The sequence below is a fragment of the Lepus europaeus genome, chromosome 4 (genome assembly GCF_033115175.1).
Source record: "Lepus europaeus isolate LE1 chromosome 4, mLepTim1.pri, whole genome shotgun sequence".
Lineage (NCBI taxonomy): Eukaryota > Metazoa > Chordata > Mammalia > Lagomorpha > Leporidae > Lepus > Lepus europaeus.
This window is the reverse complement of record NC_084830.1, coordinates 9,821,783-9,843,586: the sequence shown is the minus strand read 5'-3', so window position 1 is coordinate 9,843,586 and position 21,804 is coordinate 9,821,783. Positions and strand designations below refer to the sequence as shown.

Below are 21,804 nucleotides of genomic sequence, written 5' to 3'. Positions count from 1 at the left end.
GGCAAGAGCCTCTCACTCATCCACCTGGGAAGTATGAGACCCACTCAGGTTCAGAGAGGTTGGGCAGATTGCTAATGATCACACAGCTAGGGGCTGTGGCGCCTGGACCGAGGCAGAGGCTTATGTGAGTCCAGAACCCTGTGCACTGTACCCGGCTGCCTCAGTGGCCGGTGCCGGGTCCCCAGACAGGTCCTAGCTGTGGGGTGGGGTGTGCAGGCCCTCCCCTCTGAGGCCAAGAAGCCTGGTTCTAACCGGTGGCGAGCTGGGGAGAGGTGCCCTGAGTGTGGCAGGTGACAGCCAGCGGGCGGCCACAGACGTGGTCACTGTCCTCCGAGATCCCTGGGAGGAGCCACAACCTCACTGTAAGCTCCAGCAGGAGTGCAGGGGAGTGCGGGGGCAGGGCATAGACACCTGGAAGGAGGGAGGCAGTGGGGGCAATCTGACTGGAGGGTGCCAGGGGTCCCGTGTTGGCAGCAAGGCCAGACCAGCCTGCCGTGGGCACGCCTGCCGTCTGCTTTTCTCTCCTTCCCCTCCTCCTCGCCCCTCCCGACCCCGTCCTTCCTCCCTCCCAGCTATTTCCTGAGTGGCTCTTATAAGCCAGACACGGCTCCTTAGTACAAAACAGAGATCCCTACACCAGAGTGTAAAAGCTGGTGGAGGTGAGAGACTGAAGCAGGATCCGCAAGCACAGCATCTGTGTGTCGGTGCGGAAGATGCCGTGTGGGGAAGCTGGGCAGGGCAGGGCGTGAGGGAGCTGCAGGTGCGGCTCCCTTCGTGCGGGAACCAGCAGTTCCTCAGCAGCCCTCCCTGAGCCTCTTCCGTCAGCTGGCGGAAGGTCGGAGCTGCTGGGAGGCTCAGACAGATCTGTGGGCGACAGAGCTTTGACGGGCGGAAGAACTGAAGCGGAAGGGTTTGGCAGGAAAGAACAAGGCAGCAGGCACAGACAGGCCTCTTGTGTTCAAAGGCCAACCCCTCCACGTCCTAGCTGGCCAGCTCGCTGCATCCAGCTATGCCTCAGTTTTCTCGTCTGCTGAATGGGATGATAGGATCCCATCATCCCATGGGATGTAGGGTAGGGTTAGTGTGAGGATGAAACAAAAGCACGTATCCAGGTAGTGCCCGGCACATCACAGATACCTCTGAGTCTTATCGGCTGTCCCTGTACCTTCACGTCTCTGAAAGCCCGACACTGGCCCGGTCAGTTCCACCTTGGGGGTTTGGCAGAGGCGTGCCAAACTCTGTCGAGGCCCTCCCCTCCCTTCCAAGAGCCCCCGTGGTGGTGTTCTGGGTGGAAATATCCATCGGATAAATCCGAAGGCCCCCTTACCTGGACAGAGCCCACACTGGGCCGCCGTCACTCTGTCCTCTCTCCCGGCTGCAGCCTTCGCCTTCTATCAGAGACGCCGCTCTTCCCTGGGTGATTTGGCTGGCGCACCCTCCCTCCTGCAGCCGGGCCCCTACGTGCCGCAGTGCGATGCGCTTGGAAACTGGGAGCCTGTGCAGTGCCACGCTGGGACAGGTGAGGGGGCCAGCACCCTGGGGGGAGTGAGGGGGCAAGGGAGGAAGGAGCCCCCCCCCGCTTCGAGGCGGGTGAGCAGGACTCTCAGGCCACTCTTCTGTGACAAGCCTTGTAGCCTCTCTGGCTTCCAGTATTCTGGCCTGTATACAGGGAGCAGTGACCTTCAGCCAGCCTGAAGGTCAAGAGGGTGGATGCTCGGGTGCTAAGAGCTATGACTGGGCAGTGGCAGGGGGAGGGCCTAGACCAGGGGACAGATGGGAGATTGTGCAGGTGCTGCTGAGATCCTGAGCTTCCGGCCCTGGCTCTTTCCTAGGGCACTGCTGGTGTGTGGACGGGAAAGGAGAGTCCCTGCCTGGCTCGCTGACTGCCCGCTCCACGCAGACCCTTCAGTGTAAGTGGCGTCCATTCCACTGTCCACCTGCCCCGACAGTGGGCACTCGAGGCTAGAGCCATGGCCCTGCTCTGCACACCAGCCCTTGCCTGCAACCAGAGGGATTTTCCCCTGGCCCCAGGCTGGGAGGCTCACGCTGACCTTGGCCTCTCCCAGCTGGTGCTCCCAGTTCCGTAGGTGCAGAGGAACCCCCTTCTCCTCCTGGGCACCTGTTCCCTGGGGAGTTCCAGCCATTCTGGGAGTCCCACACTGCCTCGCACCTGCACGCCAGCCCTGTATAAATGATGACCCTGTGGCATTGCAAAGCTGGCCCATCCATCACCCTCATTGTCCTTGAACTTCAGCCTGCCTTTCTCCTGCAGTTCCAGCTCTCTGTGAACCCAGACCCATGGCTCTGAAGCTCTGGGCCAGGCCAGGCGCCCTGGGCTCTCACAGACAGGGCATTAAGGCAGCCTCTCTCCCATGCCAGGCCCTACGACCTGTGAGAGATCTCGGGCCAATGCGCTGCTCTCCGGTTGGAAACAGGCTGCATCCCCCAGGAATCCCTCTCCAAAAGACCTCTTCACGCCCACCTGCCTAGAGGTAAGTCTGATTGCCCAGGACAGATGGCATGGGGGAAGCTGGGACTCACCCCATGTGTTCAGAGGTAAATTTTCTAGTTTCCAATATGTTTGCTCTAGTTAAAAACTCCTAGGGAGTTCTAGGCCTGGGTGTTTTTCCTGGAACTGGTGGATTCTGGCTGTGTGACCTTGGACAACTTAGTTACCTTCTCTGTTCTCTGGTCTGTTTTTAATGCGAAAGTCAGGCCATAATCCTCTTTAATGCTAGGATTGAGACCTTCCAGAAACACCTTCCAAGAAAAGTCTTTGAAGATTGTGTGTGTGTGTGTGTGTGCGCGTGCACACCATTGCCACCATGTCTTTCCTGAAGTCATCTTGGCCATGTCACCATCCTGCGTGTCAGGTTGTCAGCATCAATGGATGACATTGTCCTGTTTCCCTCCCCAGCTCCTTGGGTGACCACAGTGCTCCGTAATTCCGGGAAACCCTGATTAAGAGTGCTTAGAGAAAGCACTCGTGCCTTGAGGCGTAACCACTGCTTCCCAAGCGATGGCCACGTCTGCTCCTCGGTTTCCTCTCCCTAAAGGAGGCCTGATAGGCACACCTCCACCTGTTGTGCTTAGCCCCTGGGGACCTCGTGCAGGTCAGCCGCAGTCAGCAGCGTAGAAGTTCATAAAACCATCTAGTGCTGGGCGGAGGTCCCTGTATTGCTACTGTCTGGCGCCATGAGCGAGGACCCCAGCTCGGAGCGAGTGTTGTGGATCAATTAGCCCATGTTACTTAGTCTTTGTCTTCGCTCACAGTCCCCTCCAATGGGAATACAAGTCTGTCTCTGTCCTGGGCACTGATGCTGCTCTCGGAGAAGGAGAAGTGGAGGTAGAAGTAGAGATAGCAACTTCCACTGGAGGGGAAAGTGCTTCAAGTGCAGGATTCAGGACCCTCTGATCATGTGGGTCTCACACCCACCCCCTGTGCAGGACCCTGGGGCCATGTGCAGCACCTACGGCCCTCACTGACCAAACTGAATGCTTGTGTCTTCAGCCCAAACACCCAAGATAGTCAGGTTAATAGCTAGAATGTTCTTAGTTTTGAGAGTTTATCCCATACAGTGTTCCCAAACCATTGTTAGTTTGAATCTTACCTGTGTAACTTATACCCAGTGTCACCAGAGGCACTGTGGGTCTCTCTGGTGGGGACAGCAGGGTCCCCCCCCCTCCCTTCAGGCACTGTGTGGCTTCAGTGGCACACTGGGTGTGCTGGGGGGTGGTGAGCCCAGGTTGCACCCCCTGTAATTGCTGGGTGCTGTTGTCCCTGTCCTTGCTTCTCTGCAGACCAGGCCCAGCCAGTCATCAGGTGAGCAGGCGCCACTCAGGGAGCACTGAGCAGGGACCAGGAGGTGCACACCTGCTCAGGGCATGGATGTTCTGTCGCAGCCATGGGAGAAAGGACGTTGCCATCATCAGAGGGGTTCTTGGAAGGCATGGGCTTCAGGATCTATCTGGTCCTGTCTCCTGGTTTTATAAATGGGGAGACTGAGACCCAGAGTTGCAGTGGTGTGCTGCTGTCCCCCAGCTGACGGGGTCCAGGCGCTGGCCTGGGTTCTGTTCTTTGAGTCCCTTGCTGGGTAGGAGTTTGAGCAGCTGCCTTTCGCCATTGTCTTTGTTCCCCCTGGTGCTGAGGGCCTTCTCCTGGGCCTCCTCCTTAAGAATCATTTCTGGGCTTGGTAGGGTTGGGTCAAGAGGGTAAGGGCTGTGGACTGTGCTCCACTCTTGCTTCTCTCCACCATAAAATGGGTCCCTGCCCCATAGGGCCATCGTACCCACCGATGCAGTTTACGTATGTGAAGGGTTTGGTAGTGACCGCTCCCCGCCTTCAGTGACCCCACCCTATCCCCTACCATTTGGACAGGCTATCACCAGTTGTTCCATTTTCTTTTTTTTTCCCCCTAATATTAATTTATTTGAAAGGCAGAGTTACAGAGAGGAAGGGAAAGGGAGAGTCAGAGAGAGAGAGAGAGCGCGCGCTTCCGTCTGCTGTTTCTCTTCCTAAATGGCTACAACAGCTGGGGCTGAGCCAGGCTGAAGCCAGGAGCCTGGAACTCCGTCTGGGTCTATCTCTGGTGCATTAACAGGGAGCCGGATCGGAAGTGGAGCAGCCAAGAGTCAACACAGCAGTCATAGGAGAAGCTGGTGTTGCAGGTGCCGTGCCACACACCAGCTCCTCACCAATTGTTATGGAAGGGGCATCCTCAACACCAGCCCACCTCTTGCCTGCCATGACATGACCTTGGTTCTGTCTCAGACAGGGGAGTACGCCAGGCTGCAGACGTCAGAGGCTGGCCCCTGGTGTGTGGACCCCGTGTCGGGAGAAGGAATGTCACCCAACTCGAGCAGCAGGGCCCAGTGTGAGTAGCTGTCCCTCTGCTGGTCGCCCCAACCCCTCCCTGCTGAGTCCCTCGAGCTGGCTGTGTGTCCCAGCTCTGCTCTTCCGTCTGTAGCTGTGGGGACAGCCCTTGATGGCAGGATGCCTCAGTTTTGTCATCTGTAAAACAGGGGCAGTGTCACCCAGCTCCAGAAGTTCTTGGGAGAAGCAGATGCTGTAGAGCGTGGGGTCGGCATTGGTCCCTGGTAATAGGGACACTGGTGCTTTCAAGTGACCAGCTGTCTGTAGTGATGCTTGGCAGACGCTGCCTGGCCCTGGGCTTTCTTCCTGGTCCTGTGATCCAGCATCCACAGTGGGGCTCTGGAGGTGCCCTTGAAGTGCAAGGCCCCTCAAGCCATCAATACTCCCACTGTGGGACCCCTAGGACCAAGCCTGTGCTCCTAGACAGAGCTCAGGGTCCTGTGCATCTGGCTGCGGGAACTTTGGCTTCTCTTGCTTATCTGTCACTCACGCTTCCAATGGGTCAGACTTGAAGAAGCAGGCCTTTTCTTCTGCCTGGGTTTTCTCGTGTTCTGGCTCTGCTGCCTGCAACACCTCCATCCCCTCTTCAACCCCTGCCTGGCTGATTCTAGTATCAGCCCCTCCAGAGAACCTCACCGGCCCCTCCCAGTGCTGCACTCAGTGCCTCCCTGTAGCTGCTGAATTGCACCATGGTCACCTTTATCTCCGTGGCTCACCTGGCTCACCTGGCTTGTCTCTGTACCAAGGCCCTGGCCTCTGCGAGGTGCTCAAGGGTGGAGTCCTCTCCAGGAGAGTCGGCCCAGGCTACGTCCCAGCCTGCCAGGCACAGGATGGGAGCTTTGCCCCAGTGCAGTGCGACTTAGACCAGGGCAGCTGCTGGTGTGTCCTGGGCAGTGGAGAGGAGGTGCCTGGGACCCGTGTGACCAACAGTCAGCCTGCCTGTGAGAGTAAGTTATGGACCTCCCCTGGAGGGACCGTGGGAGTCTTCCTGCAGCCAGGCTGGGGACCCTGGGATTGGTGGGAGGACAGGAAGTGCGGGAGGGAGGTGGTGATGGTTGTCTGATGACGTGGAAACCTGTGTCTACTTCCTAAACATGCCCAACTTGGGAGGCTGAGGCCAGGAAGTGCCCGCCAGGGCCTCTCCAGAACTGGGACACTGGCTGCTGGGGGCTCTTGCTCTCGGGCTGTCTGCTCCGGGGTGGGGAGAGGCAGCCCGAGCGCAGGGACTCGGTGGGCCTGGTTCCACCCTGCTAGGGCACTGTGGACACTTTCTGGGGTTCAACTTGTTTGTTTTTGTTTCTAGTTAAAAAGCTGAGTCTCAGATGTTGAAAGGTGCATCCTGTGGATAGAGCAGCAGAGTGAAGAATATTACTAGAAGTATTGATTAGTTATCAGTGACTTTCCTTTTACTTCTCTACATACTCAAGCCACAGGACACTGCAGTCATTTTACAATTCATAGGACAGCAAGTGGAGACAGCATACAGTATCTATTATAAATGGGGTGGGCCTGGCCAGGGTGAGGAAAATCGCACGGAATGATTCTGCTTTGACTGCAGTTGCTGAGTCTTGGCCACAGTGCAGGGTTCCTACACGGAAGCTGCACCCTAAAGGTCAAAGTGGGTCATTCGCATCTTAGAGGCCCCCGGTACCTGATGTCAAGTGTAGATTGTCGGTTTTAAAGCCAGACACCAGCAGTGGCAAGGCTGTGCTCAGAGTCTGCCTAGTGAGTCTCTAATCTGCTATGAACGTGTCACATGCAATGTGTGTGATCTTTAATTTTCTCCTTCACCCATGTGTGTGCTACACACTTGTGGAGCTTGTGTGTGACATCCATGTGCGTGACACACACTCACTGAGCCCATGTCTGGCACCCATGTATGTGACAAATTCTGAGCCCATATCTGGCACTCGTGTGTGTGGCATGCACTCACTGAACCCATGTCTGGCCCCCATATGTCCCATATGTGTGACACATACTTGTTAAGCCTGTGTCTGGCACCTGTGTGTGTGTGAGACACTGAGCCCATGTCTGGCACCCGTGTGTGTGACACTGAGCCCATGTCTGGCACCCGTGTGTGTGACACTGAGCCCATGTCTGGCACCTGTGTGTGTGACACATAATTGTTAAGCCTGTGTCTGGCACCCACGTGAGTGACACGCACTCAGTTGTGATCGTATCTGGGTCGCTTTGTGCCGTGGCCTGGGTGAGCAGAGGAAAGACTTTATCTCTCCCATGGGCTCAGCAGGGGACCCTGTGCAGATGACTAGAATCCCAGATAATTGATAAAATGCCTGTGACACTGGGGCTTGGCATTTCAGGGCAAGGAGACCCACATCTGCCTGGGAGAGCCACAGAAGTTATTCAGAGTCCAACAGGAATCCCCCGGGCAGATGAGCTGGTGGGAAGGCAAAGGGGTGTGTGCAGGGGAGGGCAGACCTGCCTGGAGGCAGCAGGGTCGGAGGCAGTGGGTGCAGAGAGAAAGGCGGAGTCCCTGACATGCGGGGGAACTGACAGCCCATGTCCAGCTGCGCTGTGATTTCTCTGCTGGCGATGGCACTGGGGTGGATGTGGGGCAGAAAGGTGGGGATGAGGCCCAATCGCAGAGGCCTGGCAAGGAAGCCTCACTGGCCATAGAGGGGGGAGGTCTGCAGTGTGGGAGAGGCAGGGGAAATGAGACAGGGAGCAGGTGTGAGCTGCCGCACCAGTGGAGGAAGCGGGCCTGTGTGGGAGGCCTGCACTGGCTGGCAGCCGAGGTTCCACTCCCCGGGCTCAGGATGCAGGAGCAGGAGCAGGCCTGTGCTCACGTGTTGGCTGGAAGGAGGGAGTACACAATGTGATCAGTTGGATTTGGAAGGGAAAGAAGCCCAGGGTGCCTGAAGCCCCAAGAGGCACACATGTTCAAGCCTCTGTTACAGTGGAGAGGATGGGGGCAGGTCCAGGCCAGAGCCTCAGAGCCTCGCACACCCAGGGAAGGGGAGAGGACTGAGCGGGAGACGTGTCATGATGTTCCCAGAGGCCTGTGCTCTTGCTGCCACCGCCACTGGGGTTTAGTTACAACGTGAATTGTGCAGCAACTGAATTCAAACTACAGCAGCCCCCTCCCTCCCCATGTAGCCTTGAGCCTCCTGTACGCGGCAGGCCTGCCGACGGCTGGGCAGGTGCCCACCACTGCTCCTTTCTCCCTCCTAGGCCCGCAGTGCCCACTGCCATTCAACGTGTCAGAAGTGGCTGGTGGAGTGATCCTGTGTGGCCCAGCCTCGGGCCCTCCGGGGGCCGCCATCCAGCAGTGCCAGCTGCTCTGCAGCCGGGGCTACCAGAACGTGTTCCCACCCGAGCCGCTGGTGTGCAGCCTGGAGAGCAGACGCTGGGTGTCGCAGCCGCCTCAGCCCTGGGCCTGCCAGCGTGAGTGACCTGGGGGATGTCTGTCCCGTGACAGGAATGCGGGTGTGCGATGCTCCACTTCCCAAACCCAAATGAAGCCTCCCATGTGTGGCGGGCTGCATGGCACCAAGAGCAGGAGAGTCGATGTCTAGAGTGTTTCTTACAAAGGATCAGGTGCATCTCATAGGCCCCTGGACCAAGGTTTTGTTTGGGGTCTCTCTGAGCCATCTGCCCCTTGGGAGAATTTGCCACTGGCCCGGCTCCCCCGGCATGCCTTGGGTTCAGGACAAATCCTCTGCAGGCGGGTATTCCTCTGGGCATGTTGGTGACTCGTGGTGAAATGCCCAGAGCTGCTCATCCAGCCTCTGAGGGTCGCCCTGGCCCACCAGCCTCTCCCCGAAGTCTACCTGGAGGTCCAGGGCTAACGCCTGGCAGGGCTGAGGTGCTGGACCCCACTCCAGGTGGGTACCAGTGCCCTCTTTCAACATCAGCTGGCTCTGAAGTGCTCTGTGAGAACTCCTGCCTTTGCTCGCATGCTGAACCTACTTGACCCGAGGGAGGGCACCATGCTCTGACAGCGTCTGCCTTGGCAAAGCCTAGCCATGGTCACCAGCAGCCGTGCAGGGCCGGGGCACACAGGGGACCTTGCATTTGGCCTGCCCAGTGCCGTTGGAGGAGCATCTAGGACAGACACCCAGCTCCTGGTATCTGAGTGTCACGGGGCTCTGGGAGGCCTCCAGGGTGTCAGGACAGTATTCGTTGCAAAGCACTATGGGATATAGAAGATCCCCATCCCGAGAAAGTTCACATGTGATTTGTACAAAACAGTGAGCTGTCCTCCTGACTCTGACCAGTAGTCTGAGCTGAGAGCAAACCCAGGCTGATGACAACTGAAGCCAGAGCAAGGACTGTGGGGAGGGGAGGTGTGGGTCTTCAGCCCTGGTGGGTGGATGAGGGCCACTGTGTGTGATCGTGCAGGCTGTGCACTGAGCAACTCAGAGCACAACTCAGAGCATCCCAGACTCGGGATGTCTTCCAAACCTGCAGAATCACATGGAGTGGGCTGTCCATGTGCCTCACAGGACAGAGTTTCCCGGGAGAATGTCCAGGGCCCCCACATGTGAAACACTCTGGTTTGGAGGCAGAAGCAGGACCGAGCTGGCTGTTGGGTGCTGAGCACTTTCAGAGACGAGCCCTCATGCCAGGGAGGGCGATGATGCAAATGGCTGTGCCAGGGTGTTTTGAGCAGCAAAGAAGGGCTACCTTTGCAGAGGAAAAGCTGTAGAGAAGAATCCCCTGGGCGGTCCCTCTGCTGACCTCTGGGGCTTGCCTGCAGGGCCTCAGCTGTGGCAGAGCATCCGGGCCCAGGGACACTTCCAGCTCCAGCTCCCGCCGGGCAAGATGTGCAGTGCTGACTACGCGGGCTTGCTGCAGGCTTTTCAGGTCTTCATACTGGACGAGCTCACGGCCCGTGGCTTCTGCCAGATCCAGGTGTGTGCTGGCCTTCCCCACAGTGGACGCTGGGATTCAATTCAGGCTCACCTTGGAGGGAACCTCAGGGCTTGAGTAAACCTAGGGTTCAGGTTCATGCCCCATACGTTTGGCCAGTGAGGCCCAGCATTGGACAGTCATAGCAGCAGAGATGGGGTCCACACCTCTCTCTCACTGGCCATTCTTTTTACATCACGATGCCAAACGTGTCCTGAGCACTTGTGTGCCAGGCACCGTGTATCTCTAGGCATGGCTTCACAGCAAAGTCCTCACAGGGACCCTGTTATCATTGGCATCTTGTGTAGGAGGAAGACAAAGGCCAGGGAGCTAGAAACTAACAAGCCCAGCGTCACAGAGCTAGGGAGTGGTGGAGCCAGGCTGGCTGGCACGAGTTAGGTCACCATTGCAGTAGTGCCACCGGCCGTGGCCAAGGAGCCTGGAGACCTGGGGCAGGCCGGCTGAGATGCTGGAAGGCACTGCCGGAGGTGTTCCCTAACAAGCCTGCAAGGAGGCACTAAGGCTCTCTCCGGGAGTGGGAGGTCACAGGCCGCCTCCAAAGGCACCCCACCATAAACAGCAACAGCAGGGGCTGTCAGCTGTGCCATGTGCAGGCTTTGGTGACATGGGGTCACACGCACATATTCAGGGAGGGAGTCTTTAAATCACCTCATTAAATAAATCTGCACAACGTTTGTGGAGTCAGCATTTTTGGCAACCCCTGATATGAATTTGAGGAAGACACGTTTTCGCAAATTGAAACACAGAGAATGTGGGTTCTAAAAAACATTCAAAAAAATGAGCTTAACAACACTATCCGTGGCTTCTCTTGGCCATAGCAGTGGGTGTATTCCTGGCACTGGGCTGGTGCCTCCACATTCCTGTCTGTAGTCATCACAGCACCCTACTTGTGCTGTTGGTCCTCAGTTTGTAAGTGCATTGACCAAAACCCACAGAAGGCACATCAGTTGCTTACTAAGACTGGACTCTCAGTAAACCTAATCTGTTCATTCATTTCTCTGTGTAACAAATGCTTGAGGCCAAGCGTGGTTTTAGATGCTGAAGATTGTCAAAGATAAAGCTATTTAAAGGGGTAAGCGTAGGTTTTCAAGCAGTACTACACTAACGCAGGAGGGGAGGGGGTCTGGCAGGAGCTGAACTGAACTTTGGTTGGTACAGAGGTGACTGGGCGCTTTAAGGGAGAAGCTGCTGCACCCAGGAGACCCCTGAATCAGGACTGTGTGGGCTCCCGAGGCACAGGGGCTCTGCTTCTTCCACTGCCCCTCTGTGAGCTGGGTGCCCAGGGCAGGTCATTTCACTTCTCTGGAGCTTGTGTCCCTCCAGTGGGGAAAAGGGAGTTACCATGTCCTGGCTTCCTCAAGCAGGACCAGCAGAGGGGGAGAGGGAGTGATGGAGGCCATGTTCCCGTCCCCGGTGTGGCTTCAGAGGAACCAGCTCGCCACTCTGTGCCCCCCATCTGAAAGCGTCTGTTTCCACGCAGGTGCAGACTTCGGGGGCCCCCATTTCCATCCCTGCCTGTGACAGCTCCTCAGTGCAGGTGTGGTGTCTGACTGGGGAGCGTTTGGGAGTCAATGTCACATGGACATCGCGGCTCGAGGACATCCCCGCAGCCTTCCTTCCTGATTTCCGTGATGTTGGTATGTTTTTCTGCACAGCTGTCTTGAAGAGTGGTGTAGCTTCTCTGGGTCCCGTTTTCCTCCTCCATCAAATGGAGCTGGTGGAGCCCAGGATGCCTTCCTTTGAGGAACCACGGAAGGAGTCATACACTTCACCCCCTGGGAGAGCTAATTGCTGAAAAGCGTAGGGTTCACAAAAAGTTCTGCTCGGCTGGCACCGTGGCTCAATTGGCTAGTCCTCTACCTAGCGGCGCCGGCATACCGGGTTCTAGTCCCGGTCGGGGCGCCAGATTCTGTCCCGGTTGCCCCTCTTCCAGGCCAGCTCTCTGCTATGGCAAGGGAGGGCAGTGGAGGATGGCCCAAGTGCTTGGGCCCTGCACCCCATGGGAGACCAGGAGAAGCACCTGGCTCCTGCCTTCGGATCAGCGCAGTGCACTGGCTGCAGCGCGCCGGCCGCGGTGGCCATTGGAGGGTGAACCAATGGCAAAGGAAGACCTTTCTGTCTCTCTCTCTCTCACTGTCCACTCTGCATGTCAAAAAATAAAAAAAAAAAGTTCTGCTAAGTAGCTCACTACCAATGAATAATGTCATCAAGAAGAAAGAGCGTGATCGTACTGCCATGAGTATTCTCCAGTTCTTCTCTTGAATTTCTGTGCACAGAAGGTGTGAAGAGGAGAGTGGAGTGGGAGTATTCATTGGCTTAGCATTTGTGTCCCACCCACTTCCGGTTATAAACCAGTTAGGACCACTTATGCTACTTGAACCAGGGCAAGTGTGATATGGAGATAGCAAAGGAGTAGAGAGATAAGGGTCAGAATGGATTTTATAATCTCGGTTATGAACATGCATCAAGTTGAGCATTGAGCTTTCAGGTAGGAAGTAATTCATGTATCTCTCTTTTCTTTTAAAGACCTGTTTATTTGTTTATTTATAAGTCAGGGTTACAGAAGGGGGGGGAGAGAGAGAGAGAGAGAGAGAGAGAGAGAGAGAGAGAAATCTTCCATCCACTGGCTCAATCCCCAGATGGCCACAATGGCCAGGGCTGGGCCTGGCCAAAGCCAGAAGCCAGCAGCTTCCTCTGGGTCTCCCATGTGAGTGGCAGGGGCCCAACCACTTGAGTCATCTTTTGTTGCTTCCCCAGCCCATTAGCAGGGAGCAGGATTGGAAGTGGAGCAGCTGGGACATGAACGAACTAATCCATGTATTTCTGCCTGGAAACTGGGGGTCAACTCTTCTCTCTTCTACCATCCAGTGGCCACAGAGCCAGGGCCAGCATGGACTGGAATTTGCCCTCTCTTTTAGGAGGGGAACTTGTAGAAAATGTTGCCAGGGTGTAACCCCAGAGTCTGCTCCCTTGGCAATGATCTGTGGGAAAGTATGCCTTCCCCCAGTGTGCACAGCCTTACGAACTATGAGGCCCTCTTTGATGTCCTCTGGAGCCTGGATGCTTGGATAGCTTTGAAACTGCCCAAGCACGAGATGCTTACTCCTGGCTTCCACGGGGAGGTGGCGATGAATGGGCTCCTTGCCAGGATCTGCCCCAGCCCCTTATGTGGTGCTCACCTGCTCCCTTGCAGGAAAAAAGACAGTTCAGGAGGCTGGAGGCCTTCTCAGAGGCGTGGCCTCCTCTCTGAGGGGCTGTCCTGAGATTCTTACCAGAGGCATGCCCAGACCATTTTGCTGATGGGAAGGCTGAGGCACAGAAGCAGTGCTGAGGGTGGAGGTGGGTGGATGGCTGCATAGTGCCTGTCCGATGACTGACTGAAGACATGATACCCTGTACCAACAGGGGTCGCACTGGTGCCACAGAAGCGACGGGAGCCAGGAGGCCTTGGTTGCAGTCCTGCCTGTACTCCTGATTCCCGTGTGGCCTAGGGCCGCGCAGTCTCTTGGCTTCAGTTCGCCCCCTGTAAAATGAGACCCCAGATGATGCTAAGTCTCCGTGCAGCTAGAGTATTCCTGGCAGCCCTGCCCTCTTGATCCCCCCAGGCCTTACGGAGAATAGCTGGTGACCTCTGCCTCGTCCTGTGTCTTCCAGAGAGGGCCCTGGTGGGCAAGGAGCTCCTCGGGCACTTCACAGATCTGACCCAGAGTGGCGCGTTCCAGCTGCATCTGGACTCCAAGACTTTCCAGGCAGACACCTCCGTCCGCTTCCTCCAAGGGGACCACTTGGGCACCTCTCCCAGGCCGTGGTTTGGGTGCTTGGAAGGATTCTCCCAAGTCTCACCCACTGGCAGTGCCGGTCCGGACTCACTGGGGTGCGGTAGGTTCACCTCCTTCTCCTGGGCCTGCAGTTATGGGGCTCCGTGAGGCTTGGAGAAAGGGCACAGGCGCTCTGGGCAGTCCCAAGTGGCGATGGATCAGTCCTGTCCTTTAGGACCCAGGGAAAGTGATCCGTGGAGGAGAGTTGCTTGGGTTGCTCTTGTCCTTGGTGGCAAGCTTCAGAGGTCACTTTCACTGGAGTCAGCTGCAGGTTCCTTGGATGGAAGCTGTATTTCCTGCTGCTCCTCCCAAATTGCCGCCAGTTCAGGGCCCACAGCAGCACACATACGGTATCTAGGTCTGCAGGTCTGGACTCCAGCATGAGTTTCCTAGAGCTGAAGTCAGGATGTCCGCAGGGTGTGTTCCTCCTGGAGACCCTCGACGGGAAGCCGTTTCCTTGCTTTTCCAGTGGCCAAGGGCTGTCCACATTTCCTGGCTGGCGTCTCCTTCCTTCCTCGCCAAAACCAGCCATGGGTCAGCTCCTGACCCTTCTTCCATGGGCACATCCCTCCCTGGCTGCTTTCTGCTTCTCCACACTTGTAATGACACACAGTGGGGCGATCCAGGATACGCCCCCGCCCCCGACGCGAGGTCAGCTGGTTGGCGGCGACCTTCGTCCCATGTACAGCCTACATTCCGCTTGGTGAAGTGGCCTGACAGCCACAGGTCTGGGGCACTAGGATTCAGACGTCGCGTTCTCTCACTGAGGCCGCCAGGGTTTGTGACGTAGACCCCTCCTCTCATGGCAAAGGAGACCGAGCGGTGTTTCTGTTGAGCTGAAAACAGAAGAGGTTTCATATTTCTTTACTCATTATTTATATTGGTTACGACACAAAAGCTACATGGCCTCTCCTTTCCTGAGATCCACGCCAGTTGTACATTCCACACTGGATTTGAGATGGAATCCTACCCGAGCACAGAAACCCAACCACTTCCCGCTAATGTTTAGACGAGACTGGCAGTTTGCAGCGTGTCTTGTAGCTCTGTGGTGCTCACACTAGCCCAGATGCAGAGCTGGGGGAGAGTTGGGGGGGTGGCCTTGAGCAGGGCTGACCCCCAGCAGGGAGCACAGCCCACCTGACTACCAGGGGCTGACTCAGCCCCATCCTCCGGGAGCAGAACCCATGGTTTTTCCTTCTACCTCGCAGGAAGTAGGAGCAGGAGAGGAGGGTGCTGCCTGCCAGGGTGGGTGGGGCAAGGGCGCAGGGAGGGAGAGACGGCCAGCATGCTGGCCGTGGGGGTCCCAGATTTCAGCCCGCCGAGTCTTGGCTTCCACTAGTAGGGGTGTGTGTGTGGGGGGGTGTGATGTGTGATATGTGTGGTGTGTTTGTGGTGTGTACATGTGTGGCATCTGTGTGTATGTATGTGGCATGTGGTGGTGTGTGGTGTGTACATGGTTTCTCTTTGGTGTGTGTATGTGGTATGTGTGGGGTGTCTGTGTAGGGTTGTGTGTGTGTGTCACAGGTGTGTGCGTGTATGAAATACGTAGAGGCTGGACTAGAAGTTGGATCCCACGGTTCTTCCCGCAAGAACTTGATTTCTGCTTCCCGTCAGCAGGGGCAGGAGCTGGATGCTTAGGTCAGAGCGAATGGGAAAGCTTAGCGGAGGGTGTGGGTGGTTTCACCTGACTGGAAACCCCTGGCTCTTCTGGGACTCAGGCAGTGTCAGGGTGGCCAGGGTTTCAGAGCACCCAGGAAAGGCAGGGTGCGGTGTTCCCAGGATGCTGTGTCCTTGTGTAGAACAGGGGCTGGCTACCTTTTCCCGGAAAAGGCCAGCTGGCAAGTGTTTTAGGCTTTGTGGCCCGTGCCATCTCTGTCCCCGTGTCCCCACTCAGCCACTGCAGGAAGAAATGGGGCCGAGTTGCAGTCGACCTTGATTTACCCAGCAGAAGGGGAGCTGGAGTGGCTCGGGGCTGCAGCTTGATGGCCTTGCTCCACACCCGTGTTCTGCTTGTCAGCTGCTGCCGCCTCTTCCTGCTCAGGTTCGTCAGGCACACCGTGGGCTCTACCGCCTTGCTCCACATGGCTGGAAGGGCCCAGAAGGGAAGTCACAGATGCAGTTTCCCCAGCATCAGTGGTGGTATTTTTCGCTTGCTGAGTTTCTAGGCTTTGCTAGCCCCCAGGGGTAAGTGTTGTTAATCCCGTGTTACGGATGAGGAGGAAGCTGGGAGCATATGGTTGCCTGTATCGTTTGGAAACTGCCAGCTATGAACGTTGGGTGGACCTGGGCTGGAGTCCAGGCTCCAGCCCTCTCTCGTGGCGGGATCCTGGGAAAGTCAGTTATCCTGTCTGCAGAATGTGAGGAACAGGGACAGTAATATGCATTCCAAAAGGCCGTGGCTTGGAGAACATGAGGTGGTCCATGCACAGCATGTCCCTGGGCACACAGCCAACCCCCACCCCCCACTCCCACCCCACCCCAACACAAGCAGTTTGGCTGAGATTGCATCTCGGCTCCATCGGCCTCCAGTCTTGTCTTCTGTCCCCTGCATGCCTCATCTCCCTTCTCAACAAGGGATCCTGCGTGAACTCGCACCCTCCCATTCTCGCGTCTCTTCTTCCCGGCTCTTGTCCTCCTAAAACACACCTGGCACACAGCTGTGGAGGCACAAAGCGCAGCATTGTCTGTAGAGGTAGGGCGGGGTTTCTGTGGTCACCTCAGGGGCTCATTGAGATGGCTCTGGGAGGGCCATGACTTAGGGGCCAGTGGGCGCTTCTACCCCCGTGACCCATGGAACTGGACCTTGCTGGGAGTGGACGGGGTCACTGCTATTCAACCATGTGCTTCAAGGCCAGCCCCAGGGCTTCCCTTTGGAATTCCCTGCTGGCAGCCCCATGGCAGAGTAGCTCATTAATGATGATCCCAGAGAACCTGTCTGGATTTTCCATTGTATGTTCTGGATGGCATTGACCTTGACTCATTCACTAGGACTTGTAACCATAGAGCTGTGACAAGGTGCCAGACACCAGGTCCCATGCTCAGGGAAGTCACAGACAGGGCTCCCCGTCAGGGAGCTCATAGTCAGAGAGCGAGAAGGGAGTAGACAGCTACACCATCCTGTGGAAAAAGCCTTTTGTACCCTGGTCAGAGCCATCGGGAAAGGCTTGCTGGGGTGGCCAGAGGGGGAGGAAGTTTGGAAGGTAAGGAGAACTTGCTGCTCGGATGAGAGCAGGCAGGAGGTGGGGTGTGTGTGTGTGTGCGCCTGCATGTGTTCCTGTGTGTGTATGTGTGTGTGTGCCTGCCTGCATGCGTTCCTGTGCCAGGAATGATGAGGCAATGAAGAACATTCCAGAAATAGGAATGAGTGTAAAAGCAGGGAGCCCTGAAGTGGCCTGGCGTCAGGCAGATAGTGCCCACGGTTGATACAGCTAGGGAGCTGGGTGTTTTGGAAATGTGGCAGGAGGCGGGGCCAGGGGACCAGGCAGGAACCAGGGCAGGAGAGGCCTCTAGTGATGAAGACTTTATGCTGGGGAGCGAGCGGGCCAGGTGTGGGCTTCAGAGAGCTTCCTAGTGGGCAAGGGGCCAAGGGTTTCCTCACAGGTGTCTTCCTGCAGCATGGGCCGGGTGGCACGAGGGGTAGCCTGATTCCAAAGCCTTGGAAAGCGCTCTGACTCGGTCTCAGGTCTGAGCTGCCTCACTTTGAAGGCACATGCCCGGCGGCAGCGGTGGGCTCAGTGGTCGGAGAGGAGCCTCCTGCTAAAAGAAGCCTGGCCCTGGTCCGCGAGATCTCACTCTGACTCAGGAAAGTGTTCTTTGGGGTGGAAAAGACTGACGTCAGAGAGCCGGGGTGGGGGGAGGTAGCACACGCCTTCCTGGAGCACAGGAGCCTGGGAGTTGCCGGCCCTGCAGCCCACGGCCGTTCCCGGCCTTCGGTTTTTTACCTCGCCTGCACTTTGGATTTTAGACACAAGGCCGCTGAAAAGTTTTTGTTTTCCTTTAGCTGAGTTTGGAGGCCACTTCCCTGAAAACCTAGCCACCGTGAAGGGACCGAACAGCTAGAAATGATTATCAACAACCTGACTCATAGGCGTAACGAAACTGCCCTTGCTGGGGTGGGGTGGGGGTGTCACTCGCTCGTCCAGACCGGAAAGCACACAGTTCAGTTTCCAAGACGTGGCCCGAGTTTCTGATGTACTCAGACACGCCACACACGTATGCAGGCCAGAGACAGCGGCTGCTCCCCCAACACTGGCTCCTGCCGCCCAGCCCTCTCCCTGGAGCTCACGTCAAGGGAAGCGACGGACTTGGAGGTGGAGCAAAGGCTTCGGTCTGGAGATGAGTGAATGGGATTCAAATCCCACTTCCATCACCTCACCGCCTGCTCTGCTAGGACCTTGAATTTCCGTTTTCTCCGGTCTAGACTGGGGTTATGCTTTTCTCATAGGCTTGTGAGATAGCGTACTAAAACATCTGGCACCGTGGTTGGCATTGTCTATAATCTCATGTCTCCACGGCCTTCTGCAGAAAAACACACTAGGAAGTAATGCATGAGTGTCTAGAGCTCGGTGTGCTCATCTGTGAAATGGGGCTAAAATTCCACTTGAGACAGTGCTGAGTTAATGTACAGAGCACCCAGCAGAGTGCCAGGCAGGACAGTGGGCCAGGATTTTGCTCCTACCTTTTACTGGGTGAAAGGTCAGTTTTGCCAGGAGTTATTTGGCAAACTGGGGAACACAATACCGAACCAGGGAAAAAGCAGGAAGAGCTTTGTCCTGCACCCTCTCCTGTGAGCCACCAGGTTCAACGGGGTCAAGGTCAAGCACGTCCCCCCCAGCAGAGCTCCCCAGACCCTGACTCAAGTCTTGTGAGACCTGCATCACCCTAGTTGGCTTTGTGGCTTCCCTGCCCGTGCTGTGTTGGAGGAGGAGAGTTGGGAGAGCAGCAGTGTCAGAGCCACAGGATCACAAAGCCCTGGGAGCAGGCCGATCAGCGGGATGGTGAAGAGCGGCTCCAGGGTGCAGTGAAGGGGGCATCCAGGGGCATGGGTTGTAGGGGCTCCACCCTCAGGGTCATATTTGGGTGTTCGGAGTCAGTCAGGAACCCAGGAGCCCCGATAGTGAGAGTCCCCTCGATCATGTTTTTCTGGGTGCCTCACTCACCTCTCCTGGGTCCTGGGTCTAAGCAGTGCTCTTGGGGACCACCTGTGGGGACCAGAGGCCACAGGAGTCATGTGAGATGGCACCGAGCTGTTGGCATTGCCCCCCTGTACGGATGGGTGGGTGTTGAGGCTGGTTGTATGGAAGGGCTTTCTCCCAGTGTGAAAGCAATGATTGAGCCCACCCAGGAGGCTGGTGTCCTGTGTGCTTTAGGTATCCCAGGAGGCGGGACTCCACCCCACCCCCCCACCCCCCATTCCATAAGGGAGACAATGAACCTTAGGACAGTCCAGGGTTACACAGGGGCAGTGGCAGATTACCTGACCCCAACATTTGTGACCTTGACCACACTCCACCGCACCCTTGGCTTTGGGAAGCATTCCCATGGCAACCTGGGCACAGACTCATCTTTTAAGCTGTTCTCCAACTTGCCCTGCTGCCATTCTTCCCTGGGGACCCAAGGTCTGGCTCGGTGTCTGGCTCCGGTGGGCCGTTTTCATTCCTTTCCTCAGATGGGCCCATCTCACTTCCCACGGCAGCACTTCGCCATTGCACTTGGCCCCTGCCTGGACGTCTCTGCTCCTGCGTCTTTGCCTGGGGTCCGCTCCGTCCCCCTCAGATGCATCCCCTCACTAGACACCCACCCCTCCTGCTGAGGTCACCATAACTGGAATCCTTGTCTGACTCCCTCCTTTCCTACAAGCGTGCCTGCTCCTAGGGAGCAGGAGCCTCGTCTGCCTCCTTCACGGAGCCCGGAGAAAGTCGGTTCTTAGTGGGCGGTCTCTAAGCTGATTGTGTTTGTAAAGAGAGTGTCTTGTTCCTTAACGTCGTTTCTCTGCTTGCTGTTTCTAGTTAAGTGTCCTGAAGGAAGCTATGCCCAGGATGAACGGTGTGTCCCTTGCCCTGTTGGATTCTACCAGGAACGGGCAGGTAGCCTGGCCTGCGTGCCGTGTCCGGTGGGCAGAAACACCACTTCTGCTGGAGCTTTCAGCCAGACTCACTGTAAGTTCTGCAGGGCTCCGGTTTGAAATAAAACCCCGCAGTGTTTGGGACACAGCCGAGTCTCTCCACCTCTGCATGACTGACACTTTGGGCCTGGTGCTTCGCTCTTGTGGAAGGCTCTGCTGAGCATGGTAGGATACTTAGTAGCATCATTAACTGTACTACTCCAGTAGCACTCCCTCCCCCAAGCTGTGGTACCCACGTGTGTCTCCAGATAATGCCAAGCGACTCTTGGAATGGGGGTGAGGTGGTAGTTGCCCACCACTGAGAGGCACACAGCGGGATTAATAACCAAGGGGCCACCATCTTTGAGTCCCCATCCTGTGCCAGGCTCAGGGCTGGGCATATCACCTGTGCTCTCTCAAGTTCAACCCTCCCCACATCCCTAACTGTTACAGATCGGAAGGAAGGGGCTCAGAGAAGTAATGTAGTAGCCAGATTCACTCAGCTCATGGGTGGCATAGCTGCCTTTTGATCTTGGCTGTGTCTGATTCTGAAACTTCTGCTTTTTGTACGTCAACCTTATCAGACAGAGAGGTGGGAGATATTTTCCATCCACACTCATTGCCCCCGTGGAGCTCATCTTTCCTTTCTGGCTCTGTACGCTTGTCAGCACCGTGTGTACACATGGCCTTCCCATATATCATGTGATTTCACTTGGCCTACTTACTTGATGTTCACGGAGGTGTTGTGGGTTTTTCCTAGCTAGGACCCATAACTAGCCTTATTGGAAATTTTCTCAGGTTGCTCTAAAATTGTGTCAGTGTGAGGCAAAACTTTTCGGCTCACAATATGAATTATTTCTAGAATTTTTAAAGCAAGTGATCAAAGGAGGCCGTGTTGCTTTCTTTAATGAAGTTTCCTTGGACGGGAGAGCAATGGTGATGTGACACTAATTCCAAGAAAGTACAAGTAAGAGGACTTTCCTGGGCTGCAGTCTGCCGCTCCTCCTGGGGAAGGAACTCTCCCCAAGGATCTAGATTGTTCTTAGCATCCAGGCAGCACCCTCAGTGTGCCCCACATTGTGCTTTGAGATGTCCTGGAGTGCTGTGCAGGGACTGTGAGGGTTAGGGGACCAGAGGCAGGGGCTGAGACAGGCACCAGTCTGACCTACTGTCTCCTCTGGCTGGGGATCTAGGCCAAGTCCCCTCCAGTCCCTGAATGTCAGCTCCTTCGTCTGTGACATAAGGCACTGAGACCTACCCCTGGGTGGCTACAAAACGCGTCTTAGTTCAGGGGGTGGTTCTACCTGACCATAGGCTGACGCTTGCCCCGCAGACATCGCTTCTCCCAGTTCCAGAGGCTGCAGGTCAGCTCAGTGTGCCAGGTCGGGGAGCTCTTGGTGGAGGCTCGCTTCCTGGCTACGTCGTCACATGGCATTTGCCTGGTGTATCACCAAGGAATGAGAGCTCTCCTGTGTTCCTCTTCTGATCAGGGCGTGGATCCCAGCACAGGGTCTACCTTTCTGACCTCATCTGATCCTACTCCCCTCAATATCACACCCCAAACTCCATCACGTTAAGGATCAGAGCTGCCACGGAGGATTTTATAGGGACACAAGACATTCAGTGCCCAGCAGAGCAGAACCAAGATGTTTAACGTGAACAGTGGACAGTTGTCCTATGTCCTGCCTTGGGAGCGAGCTTGGACGGCATTTCTGTGCAGTCATGGAGGCTATATTGTATCACTGCCCAATGGCTAGACATCTTCCTTAAATAATAGAACTGATTTGAGTCAACAGCTATCCGGGGTCAAGATCAGAGTCTGGGCTAAGAGTCTGTTCGTATCTAAGAACTTCTCCGTGGCTCATGAACTCCCCCATGTGCCAGTCAGATTACTTGGTTTGTGTTCTTACATGGATTCACACTGAGGAGAAGCACAAGGAGGCAGGCTGTGCTGAGTGTTAGTGATGCCAGGCAAGCTCAGTGCTTCCTGGTTTCCTTTGGGTGTTAGGATAGCTCTGATCCCAGTTCCTCTGTCTCATTCATGTCTGCATCACAGCTCCTGTTACACACTTCTCCTGTGTGGTCTACCTTAGCAGGCTCACTGGGAGTGTTTGAAG

At 56.2% G+C, this 21,804-nt stretch overlaps 1 protein-coding gene across 1 annotated transcript in view; it reads left to right on the top strand.

Annotated features, from left to right (window-relative positions):
- The window catches only part of TG (thyroglobulin), a 231,540-nt gene that overhangs the window by 24,592 nt on the left and 185,144 nt on the right, over positions 1-21,804 (top strand). Inside the window, exons 12-21 of the mRNA XM_062189445.1 lie at positions 1,382-1,519; positions 1,833-1,910; positions 2,380-2,492; positions 4,772-4,874; positions 5,620-5,820; positions 8,066-8,278; positions 9,594-9,748; positions 11,247-11,403; positions 13,421-13,645; positions 19,593-19,742. Of these exons, the coding sequence (XP_062045429.1) occupies positions 1,382-1,519; positions 1,833-1,910; positions 2,380-2,492; positions 4,772-4,874; positions 5,620-5,820; positions 8,066-8,278; positions 9,594-9,748; positions 11,247-11,403; positions 13,421-13,645; positions 19,593-19,742 (1,533 nt within the window). The remainder of the gene's footprint in view (positions 1-1,381; positions 1,520-1,832; positions 1,911-2,379; positions 2,493-4,771; positions 4,875-5,619; positions 5,821-8,065; positions 8,279-9,593; positions 9,749-11,246; positions 11,404-13,420; positions 13,646-19,592; positions 19,743-21,804) is intronic.